This window comes from Drosophila eugracilis, unplaced genomic scaffold (genome assembly GCF_018153835.1).
Source record: "Drosophila eugracilis isolate 14026-0451.02 unplaced genomic scaffold, ASM1815383v1 contig_353, whole genome shotgun sequence".
Taxonomy (NCBI): Eukaryota; Metazoa; Arthropoda; class Insecta; order Diptera; family Drosophilidae; genus Drosophila; species Drosophila eugracilis.
This window is the reverse complement of record NW_024573209.1, coordinates 352,049-363,521: the sequence shown is the minus strand read 5'-3', so window position 1 is coordinate 363,521 and position 11,473 is coordinate 352,049. Positions and strand designations below refer to the sequence as shown.

The 11,473-nt window shown below is 43.6% G+C and overlaps 4 protein-coding genes across 4 annotated transcripts; all 4 read right to left on the bottom strand.

The window, feature by feature from the left end:
- Positions 1-5,233: 5,233 nt before the first annotated feature.
- On the bottom strand, positions 5,234-6,101 carry LOC108110606. The gene has a single exon (XM_017219704.2). It carries the CDS (start codon positions 6,078-6,080, stop codon positions 5,346-5,348), a length of 735 nt encoding a protein of 244 aa, XP_017075193.1. The 5' UTR covers positions 6,081-6,101; the 3' UTR covers positions 5,234-5,345.
- Positions 6,102-6,187: 86 nt separating this feature from the next.
- LOC108110618 lies at positions 6,188-6,991 on the bottom strand. Its single transcript, XM_017219717.2, has one exon. The coding sequence runs from the start codon at positions 6,989-6,991 to the stop codon at positions 6,212-6,214; it is 780 nt and encodes a 259-aa protein (XP_017075206.2). The 3' UTR covers positions 6,188-6,211.
- Positions 6,992-7,095: 104 nt separating this feature from the next.
- On the bottom strand, positions 7,096-8,077 carry LOC108110578. Its single transcript, XM_017219675.2, has one exon. The coding sequence runs from the start codon at positions 8,075-8,077 to the stop codon at positions 7,292-7,294; it is 786 nt and encodes a 261-aa protein (XP_017075164.1). The 3' UTR covers positions 7,096-7,291.
- A 159-nt stretch (positions 8,078-8,236) lies between these two features.
- Positions 8,237-9,154, bottom strand: LOC108110577. The gene has a single exon (XM_017219674.2). It carries the CDS (start codon positions 9,152-9,154, stop codon positions 8,282-8,284), a length of 873 nt encoding a protein of 290 aa, XP_017075163.2. The 3' UTR covers positions 8,237-8,281.
- Positions 9,155-11,473: the final 2,319 nt, after the last annotated feature.

The following is an 11,473-nucleotide window of genomic DNA, read 5'->3' as shown; positions in this document are numbered from 1 at the left end:
CCCCAGAAAGGGCAGGAATATACTATATCTACCTTTAAGGGTCGACTTACGGACTGTCTGATCTGGTCTAGTCCACTTCTTCTCGGCTGGCAACTTGATTCTTAATTATTGCATTTATGCTCTGCCGACAAATTTGCGGTAATTGAATATTCCGAGATCTGGTTTTGGGCCCCGTCCACAGCCCCGGACTATTAAGGCCAGCCAGTCGGAGTGATGAAGTCAATGTGCAATTGCCATTTGGTCAGACCCAACCACCTTTGTCTCTCTCTCTCTTACGTAATTAGTGCGTTGAGTTATAGTTTATTTGGGGTTAGAACTTGTTATCCTTCTGAGATTTTTTGGGTAATTCTTTAACTGGTAGAGGACGGCCACCCGGGTCTTCTTATAACCAGATTAGTCTTGTCAAAAGTCCTAGACTTCCGAAATGGGTTAATGAGGCGCTATTGAGAATCTGGTTAAAGTTTACACGGTTCAAAAGTACCTTCAAGTAGTAACAGTAGTAAGACTCTGCTTTTGGGATGGCACAGATTACCCCTCTTAGGGTGTAGAGTTTCCCCTTTTAACTTTTCTCTCAATTCTCTGCATTATTTTCCAATTAATTTGCCTTATTCACAGTTAATATAAAAGTGATAGGAAGCTCTTAATCGGAACTTTTGAAAGTGTAAAGTAGTTTCCAGAGAAAAGAACTTTATTTTTAACACAAAAATATTAGAAATATGTTTAATCTTAATGTCAAATATTATGAGTTGCCAAATTATTTTCTAATTACTTTCCTTAGGTTTTTCGATCACCCTTGCCCTTCTACCACTCTTATCCTTTAAAATTAAATTATTTTCAAATTTATTTCAAAACATTTCCCAAGTCCATTACGAATTCAAATTGTATCTTTTGCTTTAATTGGTTTACTTGTTTGTTATTTGTTGCAGAGTAGATTTCGCCTCAGGTGCAGACACAGCCACTTCCGCTCCCTTCCGCCCGTCGCATTTGTCAATATTTTCGTCCGGAACTGCAGGGCCAGAGGTTTGGCTGGGCTGGGCTGGGCTGGGCCTAGACTGGAGTTGGGCTGTAGGCAAACAAACATGCTTAAAATAACAAATTAGCATAGGCCAGGGGATCGCGGTCCTGGTGCTGCGGACTAAAACAACAAATACACGGCCTAAGGGTTTCTGCATTTTTTGAGAGGGAGAGCAGGAGTTGGGCTGGAAAGGGGAAGGGGAAGGGCCAGCAAGCTACCAATTTGGTACACTCACTCGAGATCGGGTTCGGGTTCCAAGTGGTGTTGGCTGACTGGATGGCTGACTGGCTGGCTGGCTGGCTCAAAAGTTACATCAATCACCATCAACACTCAACAACTCATCGACATCGAAATACCAAAATGGCGCATTGGTGTTAATGATGCCGACTTTGAAATTTTACCGACGCGCCCACAAGAGTTTTTTTTTGCAAAAAGCCAAAAAAAACGCAAAAAGCAAACAAGGCAAGTGTCGTTTTGAAGTTTTCATCATCATCATCATCATTATCATCGCCATCACCGCCATCGTTCGTCATTGGAGGGTCACATTCGTCATTGGGCAAACAAATGAAGGGGACGTCGAGCTGACAGATAATTTTTTCTCAACTTGGGCTGAATGATGTGCGAACAAGTTGTAATTATTTCGCATTAAGCCACGGAACCAAGATATGCCGATGACTCCGAGTTAATGGCCATTGGTTCTGGTACTTCCCCACCAAGTTTCCCTCTTGGGGGAACTAAAGCTGTCAAGATGGTTGCAACGTAGCAAATTGGGAAAAATGTATATTGAAAAATCAAGAACTGAGAAAGTGTTCCCAATTTAGAAAACCAAACTGAACCCAACATGCATTCGAATTTATTAACCAATCTAAGGAACCCTTTCGTCAGTTTGTAGATGAGATTTGCAGATTTTATTAACACCCGAAACCAGTAATTTCTTTCTTTAATTTAATTTACTTTGGGGTATATATATAAAAACAATAATACAAATAAAAATAAAGATAAAATATATGTAGATTGTCAATGAAATTACTGGAGCATCGTCCATGGGTATAAAATTCCGTCGTCCATGTACGTGGCGACCAAAACATACAGGACGCAGGCTAACACCAAGAGAAAAACTTTTCTTTTAAACAAAAACCAAAGCAGTCCAAATACAAAGATTAATATGACACTTAAAATCAGAACAATAGTGGCACTTAAGTTATTGGGGAGCACTTTCAGGGGACACTTCACCCCAGGCAGGATCAACAGTAAAACCGACATTCCACTGGCCAGCAGAGTCTCAAACAGGATCCATAACTCAATCATAATTCATGTAATAAGATCCATAGAGACTTATAAAAATCACTACGATTACGACCAGAATTCGATTGCAGGGATATTTGAACCTCATCTGTGGCCAGCAGGTCAGTGTGAACAGGCAGACCAGGGACAAAATAAGCCAGATATAGGATGGTAAATCAATGTAATGCTCTACGATAACTCCAGTTCCTGATAATGTTAGCCAAGAAAACGCCGACAGCATGCAGAATATTATGGCAAAACTGTACACATGCCACAAATATCTTTGCACCTGCATGGCTTCCGTGCAGCTGTCCGGCAGCTCCCAAGCCAATCTCTGCTCCATATCTCAAGGGCGGATAGTAGAACAGTGGCCGATTTTGCATAATTCCGGGACTACTTATTCCTTAAAAAAACATCGATTTGACTTTAGATTTAAGAAGTTCTCTTATAAATTTTATAAAATTAATGACAAGTATTAAAAAAGTTTTCCAAGTTTCCAAGTCCCTTGAAATTTGTTTAAAAAAAATTATTAAAAAACCTCTCCGGACTAGTTTTGCCTTGGCCATTAGGACCACGACCTAATGTAAGCGATTATGACAAATTCCACCACCCTGGATTCAGTTATCTGGGGAGAAATCAAACTGCTGCTGCCACATTTTGTTGCATTTAATTATGCGAAAGCCTTCGATAGCCAGCTACCAGTTGACATTGAAGTCCGGCTTTCCCACGTTAAGGGAAACACACATAAACAGCAGTAAACCGCCTACCAAAGTCGTTAGCAGAAGTTGGGCGGAAAAGTCGAGCCCCCTTCTCCCAACTCGATTTACAATGCTTCCGCGTTTTTTGTCACCGGAAAGGTAAATCACGCGTTGACCACGCAACAAGCTGAATTATTCCCACTTTTTTCCCCATTTTCCATTCGAACGTGTTACGTTTTGAGGGTGAAAATGAGAGTTAGGAAAACGCGTAAGTTTTCCGCGCGCATTAACAACCACCCCTGGCCATCGGGTATTGGGTTTCGGGTGGGCAAAGTAACCACCGCGAGACGTCGCGAGACGTTTAATTGCATTCGATATGCGCTTTTGGGAATTTTCCCACGATTTTCGTGTAAGATTTTTCCGGTAAAGGTAACTAGCTCAGGTCAGTTCTGTGCAGATCGGGTCCAGATGCTTGGAATCGAAAGCTGCTGTGAAAGTGAAGATAAACTTACACTGGCAGGAAAATGTTGGTATTAATTTTATTGAGATTCTTTTTACAAAGTATTTAATTTAATAAAAAATTATTTTTTTGATTCGTAAATTAAAGGAAATTTATATATTGATTGTTATTTATGTTTAACTTTACCATCCTTTTTTTATGGATCTAATAGATTGACTTAAAACTGCGTACTTAACCTTTTATTAAGTCATATTTTGTTCCCATTTTCTACGTCTATCTCTTTATAACAGTAGTACTGAAGGCCTATGCTCTGAGAGCGCATTTGTATTTGACTTGCTCTCCCATAAGCTTTGAGCGTTCGCGGCGCTATCCCACTAACAATTTTTCGTTTTCCGTTTTCCGCCTCATTCCGTCGCATATATTTGTTTTTGTTTCTTCCTCGGCCATCCTCGAACTCTGCTATTCCACTAAGAATTTTTAGTTTTCCTCTTTTCGCCTCATTCTGTCGCTAACTGTAATATATTTTGTTCTTTTTTTCCTGGATCATCTTAAAGCACTTGCACTGAAATTCATTTTTTCCAACTTCCTTTTTCACTTTGGAGTTTATTTCGCAGTGGTATTGCCAAACAGTTCTTCATTCTTTTAGTGTACTGCTGCAAACCAACACAAAAGCGTCACTAAATTTGTGCACGTTTTCTTATATTTGTATTAGTAAATGCTCTGCCGTAAGACGAATATGTGAAACCCTTCTATAAAACTTCTTTAAGTCTGAAAAACTTAACTTTTTCTTTCAGTGCCACTGGTGGTGGCAGCCGTTGATCATCACCATCGTCATCATCATCATCACTATCGCTACGCACACTATTATCATCCTGATAATCAACATTTATGGCCGCTGATTGTTTTCGCGACTGACCGCGACGCCTTCGTATAAAAGGGTTGCTATTGCCAAGATATACGGATGGATAAGACGGGCAGATAGTTGGATGGATCTGGATCTGGATCGTAGACCCTTTTGCCGCGTAGTCTGAGATTTGTGTGACTCATAACGAGTTTCCTCTCGCCTCGCTTGGACCTTAAGTGGATATTGCATTGTTGAGGGACTCGCGATCCGCTATCCTTTTGTCTTGCCCAGCTGCCGCTTTGTTTGGTCTTGGACAGTCCAGTACCCTGCTCTATCTAATCCTGTTTCCAGTGCATCCAGCACTTCTTCGGTTACGGCAGCTTATCAAATAGATAGAAGTGGAGTAGAGGATACTTTATGTAAATTTTCCATATAAGAGTTACGTTTTTTCCAACGGATTAATCGATGCGCGATGAGCGAGTTTCTTATTAAAAGCTGCTCGGGGATGGTTATGATCTTGGATCCTCTCTTTGCCTAAATAATATTATTTGATTATTCAAGAAGCTGTTACGGTTGAGTCTCTTTATTTACACAGTTTTTGTTAGTAAACTGAATTATTACGATATTTATTGCACTTATGAATCCGGTTATGAGATCTTCGTTTTGCTGTTTACCTACTTTTTAGAGGTTGCTGAATCACATGTGAATGAAAAGACATCACCGCACACGCCCCAGCAAAATGGAAACACGTTGCACTGCCAATTTAGCGGTTTATTTATTAATTTCACTTCAAGACAATCAGCCATTGTCTGGATCTGGCGCATGCCAAGAAACTCTGTTCGAAGTCCCAAAAACAATGAGAACAATACCCAAGCCACATGCATGGAAAAAATACCAAAATTATCTGTTCAAATTGAGATCCCAAAGTTATCTTCCGGGTTAATCACTCCAGGCAGCGATCTATCTTCCAATTTACTTTATTTATTAAAATTAACTTTGAGATTTTGTAATTTGCCTTAAAGATTTCCAAGACAAACTTGATATTTAGCAACGGAATGTCTGAGTACTATGATAGGCTATGTTCAGGATGCGTTCATGCAAGATCATATAGGAGAAAAACTGCAGGACACTGAGGAACAGATACTCGCTTTTGGGCACATCGAACTGGCGATCATGGATGATGGTGGCCGTGTACATGACCATGCAGATGGCCACCAATGCGAAAACATTGCGAACAGCATCGTAGATCCCATCGTAGTCAAAAAAGAAGGCATTGATGAAGAATACCATCATCATTAGGTAGGCAAAGGCCACCAAAATGCTGAGCAGCAGATCGCCCGGGACAATGAACATGGGAAAGTAGGCGCCCCAAAAAACGGAGGCCAGCATCAAGGCAACAACCACAATGCCGGCATAGAAGTTGACCAACATATTGGCACTGTGTTTTTGTTCCAATGCTATATAGATGGTGGAACTCTCCACGATGGCTGCAATGATGATGTAATTAAACGGTCTCTTCCGTCCCAGCTTGGTCCAGGCTAGAGTGGCCACGGCAAAAAACGTGCACACTAGCCACCAGCCATATCGCTCCTTGTACCTATTATGACCCACTACATTGGTAAAGCCAATGATGAGCCACTGACTCAGAGTGAACATGGCCATGGCGACCGTCAATCCATAGATTCTTGCTGCATAACTAATATTGTGATCCGGCAGTTCGCCAAACACTTCAGGATCATTATTGAAATTACCGAAAGTGCTTCTTCTTATTCGTGGCATTAGATTAATTCAATTTCTAGATTTCTGAAGATTGGTTTAGTCGAAAAATAAAGCAAAAAAGGCAATGACTACTTATGTTCTTTGATACATTAACAAGACTGTAAGCCTTACCTCTAACGCCAAAATGACACCTATTCCTCCTCTTTATTATTAACGTGAATATAATACAAGGCGAACATCAGCATACAGCTGACCAGGAAGACAAAGTGCAAGTAGATTCCATTGGCGCAGCTCGCTGTCTCCCCGTAGGGCACTTGCTGCAGCCTCCCAGTGATATAGCGGGCCTGGAAGGGAGCCATGAAGACGATCAGGATGACGAAGACGATGGCAAAGCCCAGCAGATAGCGCAAATCCTGAATGACCAGGTACAGGATGATGAGAACGAGCATCGTGATGGTGGCCAGCAGGAAGATGCAGCATGTGCAGAGGATGCTGGGCAACAGAGGCGCTGGACTTTTGGCACCGTACAAGTGCAGGAGGGCCAGCAGACAGCCGGAGATTCCTATGCACATCACGAGAACGAGGGCGGAAACCAGATACATAAAGTAAGCTCCGTACAGAGTGATGAAGAACAAGGAACCCAGCACCAATCCCCAACAGAGCAAGGTCAGCTCGTTGGTCTGACGGACGCAGCCGAGCACTGTGAGTATGATGAAGGCCAGGATTATCCACACGAATGGCGGCACCGGAATCACCTTGTACACGTTCACGGAAAGCGCAGATAGGATGATCCATGGGATCGCAGAAAGGAGGCACAGCACAACGGTTGCCATGTACACCCGGTAGATGAATGCCCGCAGCTGCCGTTGGTCAATGACTATGATCTCCGGTCCATCATTTGGTTGGTCATCGCCTCCACGTCTTCCACCTTGAAGGCCATACGGCGCCCAGCGTGCATTCTGAGCATTCATGTGTTGATCAGGGATTTCAAGTCAATTTAATGGAACTTTGACAATGAAAGCTTGGCTGTCTTTCTACATTTTTAAATAAGTTAAAAAATCAAAATTTGAAAGTCTCGACTTTATTTTTAGTTTCCTCTTTGGGTCATACTTTTAAAAAATATATTTGCACCTTCCCATTGACTAATGCTCAAGATGATGGCATAATGTCGACACTTATAGTCTTGATCCTGACTTTTAAAGTCCTTTAGATCTTTCCAGCGACAAGTCACCGCTACTGTTAGAGGATCCAAGAAGATTACGTGGGTCTTCTCAATCAAAATCATTCTCGGGCACGGAGACCGTTTTCATAGCCGCTTCTGCTGCTAGCCTGGCCGTTTCTTTCCTCTCTTCCACCAGGATGAAGTAACACACACAGCAGAAGAACATAATGGCGTGCAGGTACAAGGTCAGGGTACAGACCATGAGATGTCGCTTCGGTATCACCTCCACATTATCCAGGCGGCCGTGATTGAACTGCGCCTGGATGGGTATTGCAATGATCACCATTATGAACAGGATGCTAATGAAGGCGTCCAGCAGCTCTACATTTTCAGTACAGAGCTGGGCGATAGCCACCACGATCAGAAGCAGACCCAGAACGATCATCAGTGTAGTGGAGCAAACCCCTCCTGGCAGGAACTCTTGAGGGCACTTGGCACCAGAGAAGTTGAGCACCAGGATGATCAGAGAAACGCCTATCAATACTAAGCATAAGGTCAGCAGACTCAGCATGTCGGTTACGTAGGAGCTTGAGATGATGGTGCAGACTACCACCAGACTCGTCATCATCCACTTGCAGGGCGAAGAGTAGGATAGACTGGGAATGCAGTTCAGGAAGACCATAGCCAGGAAGATGAAGATGACGAGGACGTAAGTGGGGAACGGCAGGTACTTATGCACGTGGACGGTAGTCAAAGTTAGCAGCAACCAAGCGGCTATCGTTAATCCGATGAAGATAAGGCTCAGGTTGTAGATACTGCGAATGAACTGGGTCATGGGGTCCACCACTTCCACCACCACCGGTCGGACATTGTCTTGATGGTAAATGTTGTCCATCCCGACCGATAACCCGGCGGGTCAAGCTTCGAGATTGGGTCTGGCATGCGTCCTGACAATTGCCTCTCGGCAACGCTGCTTACCCATTATTTCCAGCCTTTCTCTAACTACTTCCTCCAAAAGCTAGTTTAAATGCGTTTTTTTTTATTAAGCCAAAGCTTTCCTATAGGTATTTCTTTAAGGATTGAGTATGTCCACGAAACCTCACCAGTTAGGATTCCATATAAGATAGTAGAAGGCCACAAAGAACAGGAGAAAGTGCAGATAGACGGTGTCTGCGCAAAACACAAATTCGTAGTCGGGCAGCTTGAACCGCCTGCCATGGACCAGCTCGGCTTGGTACACGGATGTGGGTATCAGTATGGTGACCATTAAGATAAAGTACACTGTTTGATAGATCTTTTTGATCGTAAGGATAAACATGATCAGCACGAAGACGGAAGCCAAGACAAAGACGATGACCAGCAGCAACATAGTTGTCTCGCCTGGAAGAACGATCTTGGGTAGACAGGCTCCGGCCAAATAGCAGATCACAGTCACGGTGGAGGCCACCACAAGGGCAATGCAAATATTTACTAAATTCCTTTCCTGCAGAATAAAGATCACGCCCAAGCCCGACAGAGTCACAAACAGCCCGGACAAAGTGAAACTGATCCAGTAAAACCTCCGAAAAACAGGAGCAATGCAAAGGACAAAGAGGAACATCAGGGACAGGAACGTACAAATGAAGCCGGGAATCATGAGATCGTAACCGGGAGGAATGGCCTTGGACAAAATCATGACCAGGATTGCCATAGTGATCGTAAACAGACCAGCCATCATGTAACAGCGTCGCACGAACAGCTCTTCCTGCGTGGGGCCATTTCCTGACTCTTGCGATCTGGAGGCATCGCCTTCCGGAACAGTTCGCGGTGCCCTTATCCTGCGAGGTCGAAGCTGTAGCTGGTGACCCGGAGGGTATTCAAAGTGAACTGTAGGCCGAGGATTCTGCTCCTGCTGCTGATGCGATGGAAAGTTTAGCAATTGAAGAGCAGGCGGCCAGAGATTCCAGGAATTTAACAAACTGCCACCGAACATTCTCTTTGGGAGCACTTGGAGGGGCACGACTGCAAAATTTTGACAATATATACAGGGCCCAGCTCGATAAGGATTCATTAAAAGAAATCTTGATATTATTTAAACATTTTTGGATAGCTTTTCCACAAAAAGAATCAAAAAACTTAAACTATTTGTCATTTCTTAAAATTTGAAAAATAAAAACCAACTTTCTAGGAATATTAAAAGACAAATTGAAGGAGAAAGAAATTTAAAAATTATAAGCCAGAGATTCACCAAAGTGTTAATTATGATAGCAAGCATAAATATTTAACATTTTCCAAAACTTAGCAGCAAGCTGAAGGGCGGAAAACTCAGCGAAGCATGCGAAAGACGTCGTGGAAAATGGTAAGTAGCTGCGATCAAAGCTAACAAAGCAGCCACAAAGGATGCTAACTCCCTTTCCCTTAGCCGTTTCCCCTCTCTGCCTTCATTGTTTGTTGTTATTTTGCTGATCGCTTGAGTGACACGCAAAAGGATACAAGGCAGAAGTAGAAAGGATTGAGATTCCCCGAGATGTGTTTACTGCCGCATCTGCGGCCTCGATCACGATCACTTTCACAGACGGTTGATGCTTCATGGTTGACGGTTGCATGCCATTGTTCCGGGAATGACTCAATCTCAATCAGCTGGCAACGCTTATCCATGATCCTCGCTAAAGACATGCAAATGCCAGAGGAGCAGGGGAGAGTATCAGAGAGAATGTCAGTTATCTGGCAGCTGCACTCAATGCAATAGATACTCTTACTACTTATGGAACTAACCCTTCAGTTGCCAATCAAATTGTTAACTTTTTCTGGTTCTTCATGATTGGATTATTGATTGGGTGAAAAGGTAAAAAGAGATTCGGATTATTTTCCCTCGAAAACTGCTTCTCCTTTAATAGCTTTTAAAGTTCAACTTAAAGGTTTTTAGTTTAAACTTCTTAAATTTTTCAGTTACAAATCAGAAGCCCTGCTTATTGATTTTCCTCTTGCAGATTCCGGCCTTGGTCTAAATATACGTGCACTATTCATGTTCCACAATGGCCTCTTGAGAGCGGGTCAATGTACCCATAGTATAAGTTTTTCGGTTTTTATATTTTATTCTGCCAGAGAGACTGACAACGATGAAAGGGCCGGCAAGAGGTTGGGAGGAAAGTGAAAGCGTTGGCAAGTGCTTGACAACAACAACGACGACGACATGCGAGCGAATGCAGTGGACCAGGCCGGGTCTAAACCAAGCAACCAGCCACACCATCCCACACCCTCTAGTCTAAACTAACGGCATTCTAGTCACCCCTCCCCATCCAAACTCCATTTGGAATTTTGCATGCGAACACGAAATGTTCGGGAGCCGCAAAAAGCACAAGCCAAAAAGCTTACAGAAGCGTAACGAACGAGAACCGCCCGGAGATTTGGCGGCGGGAAGGGGCCATCGTCATCCGTGGGTCAGTGGAGAAGACAGGTTGTCTCATTCTACGTGCTCGGGCACGATTTATAATATTCTATTAGTTCCACGACCCGAGCTCGAGTTTTGGGCCCAGCCCAGCCCAGCTCGGCCCGGCCCGGCCTGGCCTGGCCTGGCCCCGACTGACTGTTGTGTGTGTGGCAGCGCAGTTAGCGCAGATAATACATCCGTTTCCGGTTAAGCCCATATTTTTGTGTCATTTAGTCGACGGGCGGCGGGGGGTGATAGGGGAGCTGGAGAGGTGGTTAGGCGGCTGACGGATGGCAGGGGGCGGGGCAGTGCGGCAAGTGCCGAGACAGCGTGTGTGCGAGTGGAACAGACAGCTACAGATGCTGGCAACACTAAGAAAATCTTAAGTTGGTTACAAAAAACTTTTATTCTAATCAGACTTGAGTGAAAATATTATTTTGTATAAAATTGGAACCTTTTTAAGCACCCTTCATATTAAAAAATCTTTAAAATGCTTAACTATATTTCACAGTGTAGACGCAGGGCTTACGATTCCACTGACATGCTAGCTAACGAGGGGTGGAAAGGAGGATGGGATAGCCAGTGGGTACGGAATGGACAGGGGAAGGGGCATATGCATGGACACGGACACGAGCTGAAAATGGGACTGAAAATGGGGCTGGGCGCATCAAGTGATGCGACAAGTGCAGCAGACGCTGGAGCGGAATCGTCAACGCTTCCGCATATTTCTCATTTCCACAATTAAACATTGTGAGTGGAGCGTTATGGCGAATGCTCCAAGGGTTGCATAAGTTTTTCGGGGTGGGTGGTGCCGGCACTGAGGTCGGCTGGAGCCTGTTCCTTAGATAAATCAAAGGCAAAGCAATTAATAATGCATTTTTG

Coding starts and splice junctions, on each gene's coding strand:
- LOC108110577 (XM_017219674.2), bottom strand. CDS start 9,154: ATGTTCGGTGGCAGTTTGTTAAATTCCTGGAATCTCTGGCCGCCTGCT.
- LOC108110618 (XM_017219717.2), bottom strand. CDS start 6,991: ATGAATGCTCAGAATGCACGCTGGGCGCCGTATGGCCTTCAAGGTGGA.
- LOC108110578 (XM_017219675.2), bottom strand. CDS start 8,077: ATGGACAACATTTACCATCAAGACAATGTCCGACCGGTGGTGGTGGAA.
- LOC108110606 (XM_017219704.2), bottom strand. CDS start 6,080: ATGCCACGAATAAGAAGAAGCACTTTCGGTAATTTCAATAATGATCCT.